The 15,932-nt window shown below is 43.0% G+C and overlaps 1 protein-coding gene across 3 annotated transcripts in view; it reads left to right on the top strand.

The window, feature by feature from the left end:
- The first annotated feature begins 1,374 nt into the window (after positions 1-1,374).
- Positions 1,375-15,932, top strand: part of DLEC1 (DLEC1 cilia and flagella associated protein) — a 38,696-nt gene continuing 24,138 nt past the window's right edge. For 2 of the 3 annotated variants that reach the window (XM_072153845.1, XM_072153844.1), the window contains exons 1-11: positions 1,375-1,455; positions 5,710-5,824; positions 6,817-6,957; positions 7,524-7,680; positions 8,072-8,182; positions 8,986-9,182; positions 9,419-9,639; positions 12,019-12,103; positions 12,977-13,064; positions 14,133-14,306; positions 15,784-15,920. In XM_072153845.1, coding sequence (XP_072009946.1) covers positions 1,382-1,455; positions 5,710-5,824; positions 6,817-6,957; positions 7,524-7,680; positions 8,072-8,182; positions 8,986-9,182; positions 9,419-9,639; positions 12,019-12,103; positions 12,977-13,064; positions 14,133-14,306; positions 15,784-15,920 — 1,500 coding nt within the window. In that variant the 5' untranslated portion in view covers positions 1,375-1,381. Of the gene's footprint in view, positions 1,456-1,490; positions 1,521-5,709; positions 5,825-6,816; positions 6,958-7,523; positions 7,681-8,071; positions 8,183-8,985; positions 9,183-9,418; positions 9,640-12,018; positions 12,104-12,976; positions 13,065-14,132; positions 14,307-15,783; positions 15,921-15,932 lie in introns of those variants that run through there. The other variant, XM_072153846.1, reaches the window with a different exon arrangement.

The following is a 15,932-nucleotide window of genomic DNA, read 5'->3' on the forward strand; positions in this document are numbered from 1 at the left end:
AGCCCCTGTAGTATAATGCCTGCCAGCCCCTGTAGTATACAGCCTGCCAGCCCCTGTAGTATATAACCTGCCAGTCACCTGTAGTATATAACCTGCCAGCCCCTGTAGTATACAGCCAGCCTGCCAGTCCCCTGTAGTATAAAGCCTGCCAGCCCCTGTAGTATGTATTCTGCAAAACAAAAAGAAAACAGTGTTCTCACCTTCCGATACCCCCCAGCAGATCCTCTTCAATCGATCAATGCTCTGGTATCGTCTTTGTGTCCCCACGCGGTCCATCACAGACATTGTGACATCAGCCGCTCACTGACAACATACTGTGTGCCGATGCCAGCGAACATAGTAGAACGTCAGCGAGCGGCTGGCGTCACGATCCCTGCGACGGACTGTGTGGGGACACGGAGACGATACCGGAATATCGATCGATTGAAGAGGACCTGCTGGGAGGAGGGGTGGCGTCGGACATGCGGTTTGTTTGTTTTTATTGACTTGAGTATAAGCCAAGTTAGGCCCCTTCCACACGTGCTTTTGAAAAGCAGAACTTGCATTGCACTCTGTCCCATTGTTTCCAATGGGCTTGTCCTTATTTGCGTTCTTTTCATGCGCGTGCATGATTTTGTTTTGATGCGTGTCAAAATCGCAGCATGCTCTACTTTTGCGTTTCACGCGTGTTTTTCACGTCCCATTTGAGTCTATGGAGACGCATCAAAAACGCATTGCACTCGCGAGCATTGCAAGTGCGATGCGAGTGCAATGCGTTTTAAACGGATGGGTTGCCTAGTTTGTCTTGTCAGATGCAGTTTTTGATGTCACTCGGAGTGGAGTGAGAAATAGGAGTGTCACTTCTCAGTTATACGTTCTCACCCATTATAATCAGTAATGCTTCTGACTTCAGTTTTTCTGATGCAGTTTTTTTTATGTGTGAATGAATCCTAAATAGATTTTGAGACATTTCTCCATTTACTTTTCGTCTCTTAAACTTTTTAATTCCCAAACTCTCCAGGAAACGCCAAAGTCTTAAAGTACTGAAGCAACATGGGAACTGCCTGCAGGGTAAATACACATTAGATTTGTTGCTGCCTCTGTTCTGCTAGTGGGGGAGAGTGAAACTACAAAATCCCTATCACTAGTGCTGCAAGCCATGTGAAAATTATAGATATATATATTTTATTTTTCTTGTTTATCATATCATAGACAATATGCATGTAATTCACATTACAAATATTAATGCGCTGATCTTTTCCACTCAGGACAAAAAAGTCTCTTCCCCTGACAAGTGGTCAGATAGACGAGCGCTTACAATAAGCCTCCACTAGGTGGCGTGCATGTGTTTGCAATGCCGGATACTGGAGTGTGTCGCGTTATTACTCCGCCCTCTGTCACCATGACAACTCCCGGACGCCAAAGGTTAGGCCGCGCTGTATGTATCCCTCCGCATCAGCAAGTCCATCACTTCTTGTAAGTAGAGAGCGCGGTATAAGTGCACCGGGAGACATCTGCCGTCATTACTTTATATAAGAAATGTGTGTGTTATGTAGTGTCCTCACAGACAATGACAGAGCTCAGCAGTGTATTATACAGTGTATTATAGAGCAGTGTATTATAGAGCAGTGGCTGAGCTGCCTGCCTGCACAGTCAAATTAAAGAGCCCACTCAGCTCCCCCTGCTCCCCATGCTTCCTGTAGATAGGACACTTTGTACAGTATGCCCAGCTCCTCCTGCTCCACAACATGTTGCCTGCAGATAGGACACTATGTACAATCTGCTCAGCTCCTCCTGCTCTATAACATGTTGCCTGCAGATAGGACACTATGTACAATCTGCTCAGCTCCTCCTGCTCTATAACATGTTGCCTGCAGATAGGACACTATGTGCAGTATGCTCAGCTCCTCCTGTTCTATAACATGCTGCCTGCAGATAGGACACTATGTACAGTATGCTCAGCTCCTCCTGTTCTATAACACGCTGCCAGGAGATAGGACACTATGTACAGTATGCACAGCTCCTCCTGCTCTATAACCTGCTTCCTGTAGATAGGAGACTATGTACAGTATGCTCTACTCCTCCTGCTCTATAACCTGCTTCCTGTAGATAGGAGACTATGTACAATCTGCTCAACCCCTCCTGCTCTATAACATGCTGCCTGCAGATAGGACACTATGTACAATATTCTCATCTCCTCCTGCTCTATAACATGTTGCCTGCAGATAGGACACTATGTACAATCTGCTCAGCTCCTCCTGTTCTATAACATGTTGCCTGCAGATAGGACACTATGTGCAGTATGCTCAGCTCCTCCTGTTCTATAACATGCTGCCAGGAGATAGGACACTATGTACAGTATGCACAGCTCCTCCTGCTCTATAACCTGCTTCCTGTAGATAGGAGACTATGTACAATCTGCTCAACCCCTCCTGCTCTATAACATGCTGCCTGCAGATAGGACACTATGTACAATATTCTCATCTCCTCCTGCTCTATAACATGTTGCCTGCAGATAGGACACTATGTACAATCTGCTCAGCTCCTCCTGCTCTCTAAAATGTTGCCTGCAGATAGGACACTTTGTACAGTATGCACAGCTCCTCCTCCTCTATAACATGCTTCATGTAGATAGGAGACTATGTACAATCTGCTCAGGTCCTCCTGCTCTATAACATGCTGCCTGCAGATAGGACACTTTGTACAGTATGCACAGCTCCTCCTGCTCTATAACATGCTGCCTGCAGATAGGAAACTATGTACAGTATGCTCAGCTCCTCCTGCTCTATAACATGCTTCCTGTAGATAGGAGACTATGTACAATCTGCTCAGCTCCTCCTGCTCTATAACATGCTGCCTGAAGATAGGACACTATGTACAATCTTCTCATCTCCTCCTGCTCTATAACATGTAACCTGCAGATAGGACACTATGTACAATCTGCTCAGCTCCTCGTGCTCTACAACATGGTGCCTGCAGATAGGACACTTTGTACCGTATGCACAGCTCCTCTTCCTCTATAACATGCTTCCTGTAGATAAGAGACTATGTACAATCTGCTCAGATCCTCCTGCTCTATAACATGCTGCCTGCAGAAAAGGAAACTTTTGCCTGTTCTATAACATTCTGTCTGCAGATAGCGAATTATGCACAATCTGCTCAACTCTTTCTTTACAATGTGCGGCAGCTTAGGGATCTAAATGAAATGTACTTCAAACCAGTTTGTCCATTGATGGTTACTTTTTGGAATTTTTACTGGTCCTCTTGCCCACAAGCGAGAACAGTCAGTAAAAAATTGCTCCGTGCGCTGAAGGGATCACACGACCCAAACCTCTGATCACTGGGATGAACTTATCGGGGGAAATTTATCTTAAATCTGGAAATGTGTGTCTAGTTTTTAGGATTTTTTGTTAAGTTTTGGACTATCCTGATTTATTTTAGTTGTCGATAAATGAGGCATGTGAGTTTGGTGGTTGATGAGATTTTTGTCTGAAAAGTCGCACAAAAATTTCAAATTTTTAAACAACCTCTTGCTTACACTTGCTCTGGAATGGCTGTAATTCAAGCCATAATTTTCAACTTTTTCAGAGGTCCATATCTGGAAACTTTTGACAAATCAGATGCTCCATTGAAAAAAAACAACAACGAAAGTCGCAAAAAAGGCATAAATCGATAAAAAGTCGTAAAAAAGAAAAAAAATAAATGAAAAAAGATTGAAAAATGCCCTTCATCATGTTACTTCATTCCAGTGATCAGAGGTTCGGGTCAGGAGATCCCTTCAGCGCACAGAGTGATTTTCATTGACTTCAATGGCTTGAGGCCTAAAACTCTTATATAACAGATAATAAATGAATTCCTAACACTTGCACTTTGTACAACATACTTCCTTTCTGTTGCAATTTCGTAGTCAGATACGTCTAAGAGGATGTTCACACGTCAGCACGTTGGAGAGGAAGAGGGAGGAGCGTTGCTCACACCTCCCCTCTCCATAGATCACAGCAGGGCTGCCGCCACAACGCAGAGATATATGTGACATGTCCTATATCCTAACGTGTGCTCACTGCGCAGTGACCAAGCGTCATAGTCGTCATTGGGTATCGATATGCGGACGCAAATGGTGCAATAGATAGAACACCCCAGCCAGTTCACGGTGTTGTGAGACAAAGTGTGCTTTCTGTATTTTCATATGTATAAAAATTGTAGATTCACACTAAAGGCATGAAAGCTGTGAATTAACACATAAGATATTATATGCTGAAAATATCTCTCATATTCTTGGTTCTTCAAAGTAGGGACCTTATGATTTGATTACTGCGTTGCACACTCTTGGCATTCTCTTGATGAGCTTCAAGAGGTAGTCACCTGAAAAGGTTTTCACATCACAGGTGTGCCCTGTCAGGGATTTCTCCCCTTATAAATGGGGTTGGGACCATCAGTTGTGTTGTGCAGAAGTCAGGTGGATACACAGTTGAAAGTCCTACTGAATAGACTGTTAGGATATGTATTATGGCTAGAAAAGCAGCTAAGTAAAGAAAATGAATGGCTATCATAACTATAAGAAATGAACGTCAGTTAGTCCGGAAAAAAATGCAGTTGCAAAAACCATCAAGCGCTAAAAAGAAACTGGCTGACATGAGGACCGCCCCAGGAAAGGAAGACCAAGAGTGACCTCTGCTGCGGAGGATAAGTTCATCCGAGTCACCAGCCTCAGGAATCACAGGTTAACAACAGCTCAGCTCAGAGACCAGGTCACTGCCACACAGAGGTCTAGCAGCAGACACATCTCTACAACTACTGGTAAGAGGAGACTGTGTGTAGCAGCCTTCATGGTAAAATAGCTGCTAGGAGACCACTGCTAAGGACAGGCAACAAGCACAAGAGACTTGTTTGGGCTAAAGAACACAAGGAATAGATAGTAGACCAGTGGAAATCTGTGCTTTGCTCTGATGAGTCCAAATTTGAGATCTTTGGTTCCAACCACCGTGTCTCTGCAAAGCAGAAAAGGTGAATGAATGGAATCTACATTCCTGGTTCCCACCCTGGAGAATGGAGGAGGAGGTGTGATGGTGTGGAGGTGCTTAGCTGGTGAAACTGTTGGGGATTTAATTGAAGGTATACTGAACCAGCATGGTTACCACAGCAACTTGCAGCGGCTGCTATTCCATCCCGTTTGTGTTTAGTTGGACCATCATTTATTTTTCAACAGGACAATGACCCCAAACACACCTCCAGGCTGTGTAATGGCTATTTGACCAAGAAGGAGAGTGCTGGGGTGCTACAGCAGATGACCTGGCCTCCACAGTCACCAGACCTTGACCCAATCCAGATGGTTTGGGGTGAGCTGGGCCACAGAGTGAAGGCAAAAGGGCCAACAAGTACTAAGCATCTCTGTGGACTCCTTCAAGACTGTTGGAAGACCATTTCAGGTGACTACCTCTTGAAGCTCATCAAGAGAATGCCAAGAGTATGCAAAACAGTAATAAAAGCAAAAAGTAATTTAAAAAACCTAGAATATAAGACATATTTTAAGTTGTTTCACACTTTTATTATAGTATATTATAATTTCACATGTGTTAATTTATATTTTTGATGCCTTCAATGTGAAGGTACCTTCAAGGCGTGTCCAAACTTTTGGTCTGTTCTGTAATTGTTATTATTATTATGAGCTAAATACATGATATTATATTATAGCATTAATAATCGCATTTAAACAGGTTAGTTTTTCTATAGTCTTTTAGGTACCGCAGACAAAGACAAGATGGCTACAGACGAGGTTCTCCCTCGGGTAAATTGGTCCCCGGATCCTGCTATGAACTGGCCAAAGCCTTCATCGGAGAAGACTCAGGTAGGAAACTATAAAAGAATGGAGTATGTTCTGCAGCAGACTCATGCAGACTCTTGCATGTTCACATACATGTGTCTTTTGTTAGGCTTTGTACACATTAGCATCATGGATTACATTTTCATAAGATCAAAAATGTTCAAATGATCATAAATGACAGATCTTTTTGGGTTGTTATATGGGACTGTCATCAGACTTTTTTTTGTGATTTTTCTTTTTTTTAACCATTGTGGTGACTGAATTCTGAAAACTATAATACAGTTAAAATCAGATTTTTGCATACACAATATATAAAGACACATATGCATGTTTTTCTCACTAACTGACATGAAATCAGAATAAACCTTTCTCATTTTGTCAATTAGGATTACCAAAATGACTTATACAGTATTTGCCAAATGACAGAATAATAAGAGAGATGATTTTCTAAGGCATTTTTATAAGTTTCTGCATAGTCAGATAGTAATAAAAGACAGCCCATATGATATTGTCTTTGGAAGCTTCTGATTTATTGGTTTATTGGCAACATCTGAGTTAATCAGAGGAACATGTGTGGATGTATTTTAAGGCACACCTGAAACATACTGCTTATTTGAGTAACATCATGTCAATGTTTTGGAGTGGCCATTACAAATCCCTGATCTAAATCCTATTGAAAGTTTAAGGGCAAAGCTGACTAGGCAGATGCGAGAAAGGTGGCTACAAACATTACTCAGTTCTGCCAAGAAGAATGGGCCCAAATTCCTACCAATTATTGTAAGTTTGGGGAAGGATATCCAAAATGTTTGACCCAAGTTTAAGGACAATCCTTGGGCACCCAGCATGCTCTTCCTTGGTAGGCCTTACTAGATACCCTACTGAATTTAACACCAGATTGTATTTGGGCTTTAATCATCTTACCAGCAATTTAGGCAAGAGATGGCATGTAGAAATATTTAAGATATTTTTATGTTTTCTTGCTAAGATGATTTTTTATTTTTGTTATTTTCTTACAGGATATCTCTCATTTGTTAACAAGTCTCTTCAAAAATGTATACACTGGAGAAGTGATTGGTAAAGACACAGGAGCCAACCTGATCCGGTCAAAGGGAGGAGATAACCCTCACCATCAAAAATTTGTAGAAGAACTGCAGCAGGTACATTTTTATCCTATAAATACTATCTACACTATACTATCTATGTAAATCTATGCCCATGTGTAGACACAATGAGGCTTATTTACTAAGGGTCCGTGGTTTTTCCCTTGCCGCTGGGACAGGTATTTAACTGGGTATTTTGTCACACACACTGGCTTTCATACGACAGAAATTGGGGGGCATGTTGGCGGACGATCCCGCTGATTCGGACTGAGCATGGGATTTAACATTCAAATTGCGTGGCAAGCCCAAGCACTTACATGCACCAGGAAGAAGAAGGTGAACTCCGTCGGACCTGAGCGGGGAAGCGACACATGCAGGATATCGGGCGCACGATCTTAGTGAATCGAGGCACAGTGCATTATCATCGGACAATGGACTTTCGTGAAGTCTGCAGGACCAGGTAAGTAAATGTGCCCCATCGCTTTATACATCACAGAATAACCGCATGCTACCTGGGGCAGGTGATCAGAGGGATATTTGCACACAACATGTGCTCCTGCTTCCTTATTTTTAGAAATTGTTATCTTCTTTTCTTAGGATATTTACTTTTTGTTGGTCTGCAGATCCGTACAGAATATGACAGCAGAATGGCAGAGTGTGACAAGGTGGAACGTCACATCATCCAGGCACGAGCTCGAGCTACTGCGGAAGAGGAGAGAATACTTAACTCTCTAAAGAATGAAGCTGGGGACTCTTTCAAGAGTCTGGGGTTACCCCCAGGTACGACACACATATCTATGGGAAAGTTAATTAAAATAAATGATTATTTGATACTACTGCAGAAAACAACAGAGTAGAAGAGCAGTCTAATGCATGTTGTGCCTATACATGCCCTTATGGGAAAGCGGATATGGTCATCAGGGTCATGGAAAGATTATGCAGTAGTCATTGAGAGTTGTCTCCATTTCATACTACACATTGCACTAGTCTGTAAGTGCACATAAATGGCACCCAGACACTAAGGCAAAAGCTGGAGGATCCATGAAGTGCTGTTTTTTTCACTATTATAGTTACATGGGCTAATCACAGTCTTTATGAGACACTGTTTTAGATACACAGTAGATGATACAGTCTTTAGAAGTGCACTATCATGCTAACACTTTCTTTATAGTTGAATCCTATTTTAGATGGTGTGTTGATAACAATCTACTGAAGAAGCACAAGCTCATCTGCCCTGAAGATTACATCATAGACACTCAAGTCATTACTAGTGCTCCTAGAGGTATGTGCCTTGTGGGAAAGACTGCCCCAACTATGTAAAAGCTAATACAGAATCTATCAAGGGCGCGTTATACTGGAATGTGGTGACATGCAGAGAGATAGCCCTGCCCTAATATGCATGCTTCCCCTAAAATCTAGCCTGTGATTGATAGCTTTCTCCCTACTATTGTGCACACAAAACGTCTGTGTATCAGGGGAGAGTGTGGGTCTAGTGTGTTTATCAAATTACTGGACTGCTTTTTGGTTGGGCTGGCCATATGCTGCAAAGCTTGAGATGGAAGGTGTCACAAACTAATGCACAGAGCAACCTGTCTATCAGCACTCATCAGAGTTAGATTGTCATTGCAGGGGATGATTTAAGTCAGAAGAGCTTGACTTCAGCTCTTGGCCTCCACCTTTGTGCTCCTGTACAGCTCCTCCCTCTCCCACTGATGTCAGCTCTCCGGGCTGTGAGCTCTATGAAGAGGAGGGAGTAGCTGTACAGGAGCACAAAGGTGGGGGCCAAGAGCTGAGCAGATTGCAGCACAGACAGGTCATGTGTTGTTTTTTTAAATGCATCCAAACCAAAGTCCAGTCCTGTGACCACCCCAGGAATCTGTCAGGGTGCAAGGTAAGTTATAACACAGAATTATATTATTATATTATAATAGTAATGCAAATGCTTAGAGAAAGCCGAAAAGGCAAATTTGCAATGCAGGTGTGAAAATGAGGTCCGTGGTGACAAGTTCCCTTCAAACCTAGTAGTACTTATTGCACTTATTTGCTAAGTTTTCTATTCATATCTTTTGTGCTTTTATATTTTAGGATTATCTGCACCTTCCCTTTATAAAGAGACATTCAGTTTCCACCAACATATTTCCAGAAGCCCAGTGGATGATGGGTACAGTGACCCTTTACCTCCAGACACATCTCCAAAGGGTCTTGTAGAAAAGTCATTATCCAGCTTGACCTTATCATCATTATCTAGTACTGAAAGTCCAAGCCACAAAAAGACAAGTAAGGTAAAAGATATACTAAGAAATTAAAGAAAACACCAAAAAATTATTATTTCTGAACAATAAAAGTGCAACTCCATGAGGTATGGATTAACCCCTTAGGTTTGTATTTTGTTGAAACTGAGATTAGGACAAATTTATAGTTTTTGGTCATAAAATTCCAAACATTAACTACACGTGACCACTGTGGCTGGTCAGCAGGACTGAATGAGTTAAGGAGAGGATACCTTTATATCTTCCAGATGTCTAGATCCTCCAAGAAGATATCACAAAAGTCAGAGATGAGCGCAGAAGAAAGAGAGGCTGAACGGGCTCAGCTTGATCATCTAGAAAAAAGACACAATTTCCTCAAAAATCCTCGCTTTTTACCACCCAGTGACCAGTATGGAGGCCGATCACTCATCCTCCAAACAAAGAAAAGAGAAGTGTTAATATCTGGGAAGAGCCGAGTCATTGAGAAGCAGTAAGACATTTCATTATTATTGAATTGGTTTTCCCACTAATGACACTTTCCATGAGATAATGAATAAGTGTCTGTTGCCTAGAGGTCTGACCACTGATGCCATATTAATATTAAACAAGCCACTCTAAGTATGTGAAACATCTTATTTTCTTTATTTTCGGACACATAAGATATAAGATAACATTACAGTTTCATAGACCTTCATCAGATACGGATAGCTGGAGAGTAAGAGGTTAGGGAAGAATGTGGGCTGTGGCTTGTCCTCCTGGGGACGCTGGAGCATTGCACCCCCAGGGGGTCTGGTTACCGCAGACTCCATTAACGCTGCATAGGCCATGGGATGGCTAATTCTCTAAGGCAGGTTTGCCATCACTGCTATAGGGGCTGGGCATGGGACATTACTATAGAGCTGGGCAGGGACATTACTGTAGGGGCTGGGCATGGGACATTACTATGGGGCTGGGGACATTACTGTAGGGGCTGGGCAGGGGACATTACTATGGAGCTGGGCAGGGACATTACTGTAGGGGCTGGGCAGGGGACATTACTATGGGGTTGGGCAGGGGACATTACTATGGGGGCTGCGCTGGGGACATTACTGTAGGGGCTGGGCAGGGGACATTACTATGGAGCTGGGCAGGGACATTACTGTAGGGGCTGGGCAGGGGACATTACTATGGAGCTGGGCAGGGACATTACTGTAGGGGCTGGGCAGGGGACATTACTATGGAGCTGGGCAGGGACATTACTATGGGGCTGGGCAGGGGACATTACTATGGGGCTGGGCAGGGGACATTACTATGGGGTTGGGCAGGGGACATTACTATGGGGGCTGCGCTGGGGACGTTACTGTAGGGGCTGGGCAGGGGACATTACTATGGAGCTGGGCAGGGACATTACTGTAGGGGCTGGGCAGGGTACATTACTGTAGGGGCTGGTCAGGGGACATTACTATGGGGCTGGGCAGGGGACATTACTATGGGGTTGGGCAGGGGACATTACTATGGGGGCTGCGCTGGGGACATAACTGTAGGGCTATACAGGGGACATTGCTATTGGGGGCTGGGCAGGGGGACTTACAATGGGGGCACGGGGGCTGTAGGAAATTACCCTTTATATGGGTTGGAGTTAGATATGGGGTATTTTCTGGGCACTCAATTTTTTTTCCACGCACCATGGTTCCGGTCTTTATAAAAAAAAATTTGGGTGAAGCTGGTCCTAAGTACAAAAAGGTTGGGGACCACTGCTCTAACTAAGGCATTCTTCTTTTACCCTCTGACAAGTTATCAATGTGGATTACGATCTAATATGTCTGAAAATAAAGAAAATATGGTTTTTCGCTGGAGTGACGAGTTATAGTTTAATATTGAGTATTCTACTCGAGCACCATCATTCCCACAAGGAGCGGCGGGTAGCTACACCTATTGATGACGGGTGCCCACACCACTGGTATTGCCACAACAAAAGTCACATACAAGTGAATTCACTCATAGCTGTGTATGCTCACACCCATTGTGTCCTTATGGGGAACATCTTTATATTATGTCAGGTGGGTCTTTTTACTTTTATTTGGGGCTTTATGTTGCTGCAATGTCAGAGTTGATATTTAAAGTTGCTTTCCCCAATGCACAATCTATACCAGGCTGTCTGATAACGTATTAAGTACAGTATTGGTCTCCTCACCTTATGGGCTCTCTTAGACTCCTTGGTTCAGGAGTGAGTATATCACCCCTAAAGTTGTATACCTGGTCTATGTGGAATTATATAAAACTCAAATTTCAGCTCTTCCTATAGTCTAGAGCAGTGATTTTCAACCTGTGTGCCGCGGCACACTAGTGTGCCGCGACACATGGTTGAGTGTGCCGCGGGGAAAGTTCCCCGAACTATGGTGCCCCTGTGTAGTGCTGCTGCCGTGCCCCCGTGTTTCTAGCCCATACTTACCTACAAGCCCCGCGTCGGCGATCCGCCCATCTTCTGTAGCTCCGGCACCGCGCGGCCCATGACACGTGACTGACGCGACCTGACGTCACGTAAGTTACGTGACGAGAGGCGAGCGGTGCAGGAGCTACAGAAGGTGAGCGGATCGCCATTAGGAGTGAAGGTACGTGGAAGAAGACATCAAGGGTAAGTATATAAGGTTATTATTTGTATAGGGAAGGCAGCTAGGGTCTTTTTTTTTTATTAGTAAAGGGGGGCCTCTAGGGCCTTTTAATTAGTTTGTGCTATTTTGGTTGGTTGTGTGCCCCAGGATTTTCTAAGTATAAAAAGTGTGCCGCGGCTCAAAAAAGGTTGAAAATCACTGGTCTAGAGGCACTTGCTCACAGATCTCTCTCTATTAGCCTAATTTGTTGTAATATTCTGTAACTTAATATTTTCCAGTGATTCCAATGAGCCTGTACCGGTATTCCTGGCTAATCCTCCTGTTATATTCTTTCCTGAGTATGAAGTGGGACAGATATATGAAGTAAGTTATTTGTAAAGTTATATATGACGTAAGTTATCTGTAAACAATGTGTGATGCTCTCTTTATGCAGATTATACAAGTGTAAGGGGATATTTGGTAATTAAAAAGGATTCTCCAATATTTCACTATTGATGATCTGTTCAGTGTACAGAGCAGGGCAGCATTATCCTCTGGCAATGTTGTCATTCACTATAGCTTAGTCTAAATGCACACTACCATAAATGGCGCCTGTGAGATAGCCACAAAAACGCCAACTAGCTTACGGCTGCCATTGAGGTCCATTGTGCATGGTCACACTGGGGAGATTCATTGTGCCTTCTCCACAAGTTTTATGGCAGAAAATGCACATGCATCCCCACATTTTGCCAGTTTTCGGGCTTCACAGAACCGCACACCACTTTGGGCGTGTCGGAGCAGGGTGGGCAGGGACGAGAACAGCCACTGGAAAACCGATGGAGACTAGGCTCCGGACTTTTAGTAAATACGGGTGCAAACTCCACCAATTCGGATCTGTAGACCTGTGTAGTTTTTTATATAGGTCTACTGGTCCTATACACGTCTACAGGTCTGAATTGGTGGAGTTTGCACCCGTATTTACTAAAAGTCAAGAGGCTCTTAGTAGATACGGGTGCCAGATCACAGGCAGGGTGCAACTTTAATGAATTACTCCCACTGTGACTCACTGTCCGTGACTGATGTAGTTGGCCTTGCCGTAAATTATAGAGCACGTCCTATTCCATCTTGGATTTACGCTCCTCTTCACCCAGCCGCAAACTTCACAGTTTGCAGCCCGTTTGTGCAGGTTCGTCTAGCTGTAGGGCATGGTGTCATTTTTTAAAAAAACATAACTAATTCAAACTTTTTCTCTCACAGATGACAGTAGAGCTGAGAAATATGACTGCGTCAAGTCGCCATGTCAGGGTAATTCCTCCATCGACTCCATATTTCTCTTTAGGCCTTGGTAAGTCTGCAGAACTGTTTGTTGATATGTACGTTGCTTATATTGTGCTACTAAAACGTAATATTAACAATAATGTTGTAATCATTGAGGTCACTATGATTTTGAGGAGCACTCCAGGCTATGCTATATTTGCAGCAGAGTAGGTAACTGGTGGGTAGATAGTGTAAATGTTTCTAAGAATGCAATTGCCCCATTGTAATATTTCCTACTGGCATTAGATGTTCTATTACCCAGCATTCCTTACTGGCTCAGTACATGCCCATGGTTTGCCTTGGTGACTGGGATGCTGGGAATATTACCCCTCACCGAGTGGTGAAGATAAATCAGATTAAGTTGCCACTTTCTTTATTTTTTGTATGGGGACAGGATATTAGGTAAATTATGAATATACATATATTAAAATTTCTGAACCACTTTCCTGAAATGAAAGGTGAAGCCTCCTGGGTCAGAAATGTCTTTTATCAGCTGCCATTCCTCTCCATAAAATGGCGGGAGATGGAGGGTCATGTGATCTCTAACGGTCCATGACCAATCTACCTTCCAGGACCTCAGGATAGTATTCATGAATACAAGCTTAAGGTCCTAGAAGAGAGTCACCTAAGGATGTCCTCAGAATAAGGCTATATTCACACTGACGTATGGGGGACGTCTATACGGCCGACGTATAAACGGCCTATATACGTCCCCCATAGACGGCAATGGGCGCACGTGCGGCACCGTACCGCTCCGTACCCGGGAAAAAGATAGGACCTGTCCTATCTTTACCCGTAGTACGGCGCCGTGCGCCATTACTTCCTATGGAGAGGGGCGGGGGTGAGCTGCGCTCACCTCCTCCTCCTCTCCCCATGCACTGCCGTTGCCCGCTACGGTATGGTACAGGCGGGCAACGGCAGTGTGAATATAGCCTAAGTCAGTATGTGATCTGTGGGGGTCTGACATCTCGACTCCATATCAATCAGTTCTCCCGGCTGTGGAAATCATCAGCATGAAATATGTGGGAGACCAGTAGACCCCTCTATCCTCATACCCTAACATGTTTTTTTAACTGTGTCATTTGTCTTCATTTAGGGAAGTTCCCAGGAGAAGGAGGGATAGTAGCACCAGGAATGAGCTGCCATTATACAGTTCGATTTGTTCCTGATTCTCTGGCAGATTTTGAGGATTTTATACTGGTTGAGACCCAAGCTCCGTATCCTGTTTTGGTACCGATTGAAGCAAGGAGACCACCTCCAATACTGACATGTAATGTTTTATACACAAATCAACTACTGAATTAATAATATAACATAATATAAACATACACTGAAACCTCGACAAAAGACCACCCCTTTGAGAAGACCCTTCCCTTAAAAAGTCACATTTCCCCCCCTTTATACATTACATTGGTTTCACTATAGTTTCAATCAAAGTTTTTTTTTTTTAGATATGCTTAGTGTCAAATAGACCTTACAGGACCATGTGTTCTTGACCCAAAGCTTAATCCACATGAATGTGAATTTGGGATGCGTGCCATCTGTTTTTTCAACAGCTAGCACACGTTACCTTTCACTTCTATGGGCTCATGCTCATGGCCCGGTTCATGAATCAGCAGCCTTTGTGAATTGTTCCTCCACCGATGATACACGGGGCGCAAACAAGGTTTTAGTCTAGTGAATCCTGCAAGTGCACAGAATTTTTTGGACCAAGCTCACATGTGGGGAATGGGCTTTAGATAATGTTAAACTATTACTGTGAGATAATAGATATGAGAGCACAGGTATATATACAGCACAGGTATATCATTCACTAACAATATTCTGTGCCTCGCTTCCTTCTCTCGTTTCCAAATAAAAAAGAGAAATTGTAAAAATTACAGTGATATAACTTGACACAGGACAAAGTCAGGAAGGAAGACATTGTTTATCGCTGGAACAAGATTTTATTATACCCCAGTGGCATCCAGGATTATGTCTGTTTCCGTTCAATTGAATTATATTTATATATATATATATATATATATATATATATATATATATATATATATATAATTATTTTTTTTTTATTTTTTTTTTTTAACTCATTGTAAAAAGAACACAGTTTATTAAAGGGCAAATTTAAAGGACATCTAAAGGATCATAAACCAAGCACAATTACATGCAGGTGTGTGCCCCTCTGACTGGATCAGCTCTTCTTTTAGCTTCTTATTCCCTGCTTTGTTTTTACAAAATAAGGATTTCAAAATGATGCAAATGAGCCTAAAAGGGCTCCAGGCTCCAAAGGTTTTAATGGAGCCTGGAGCCCCACAGGCTCCTTTGCATAATTTTTAAAGCCTTTTATTCTCGAAAACAAGGGAATAAGAAGCTTAACGAAAAATGGATCCTGCCAGAGGGAGCACACACCAGTATGTCAGTGTGCTTGGTTTATGTTCCTTGATCCTTTTGGTAGATGTTCTTTAAATGATATAACAAAACAAAGGTTGTGTAGGCATACTAACTATACATGCAGCCCCTGGGATACATACAGGATAGGTTCTGTAGGGTGGTACTTAAGTTTAATTCGTATGTATGTTGGAACTGGTATATTTTATAAATGTAACAAAATTTCAGTAAATAACCAGCAACCAGAGAGCTTCACCAGAGGTCATAGTGGTCAGAGAGGTCCATCTATAACTAGGGTTCAGGACCGTGTTTGTTGTCGGAAGTTTTATTTTCTCTATTTTCTCTGGTTGTGTCTTGTACAGTGCCCCGCACTCTGGATTGTGGACCTTGCTTAGTTGGTGGAGTGAAGCTCATTGAATGTCTCTGCAGAAATGAAGGTCTGAGTCGTGGAAGGTTCTGTATTATGCCAAAAAGTGTCTGGCCCCCAGCAAATTTTAGAGTACGTTTTCAC

This window comes from Engystomops pustulosus, chromosome 5 (genome assembly GCF_040894005.1).
Source record: "Engystomops pustulosus chromosome 5, aEngPut4.maternal, whole genome shotgun sequence".
In the NCBI taxonomy this organism is placed as follows: domain Eukaryota; kingdom Metazoa; phylum Chordata; class Amphibia; order Anura; family Leptodactylidae; genus Engystomops; species Engystomops pustulosus.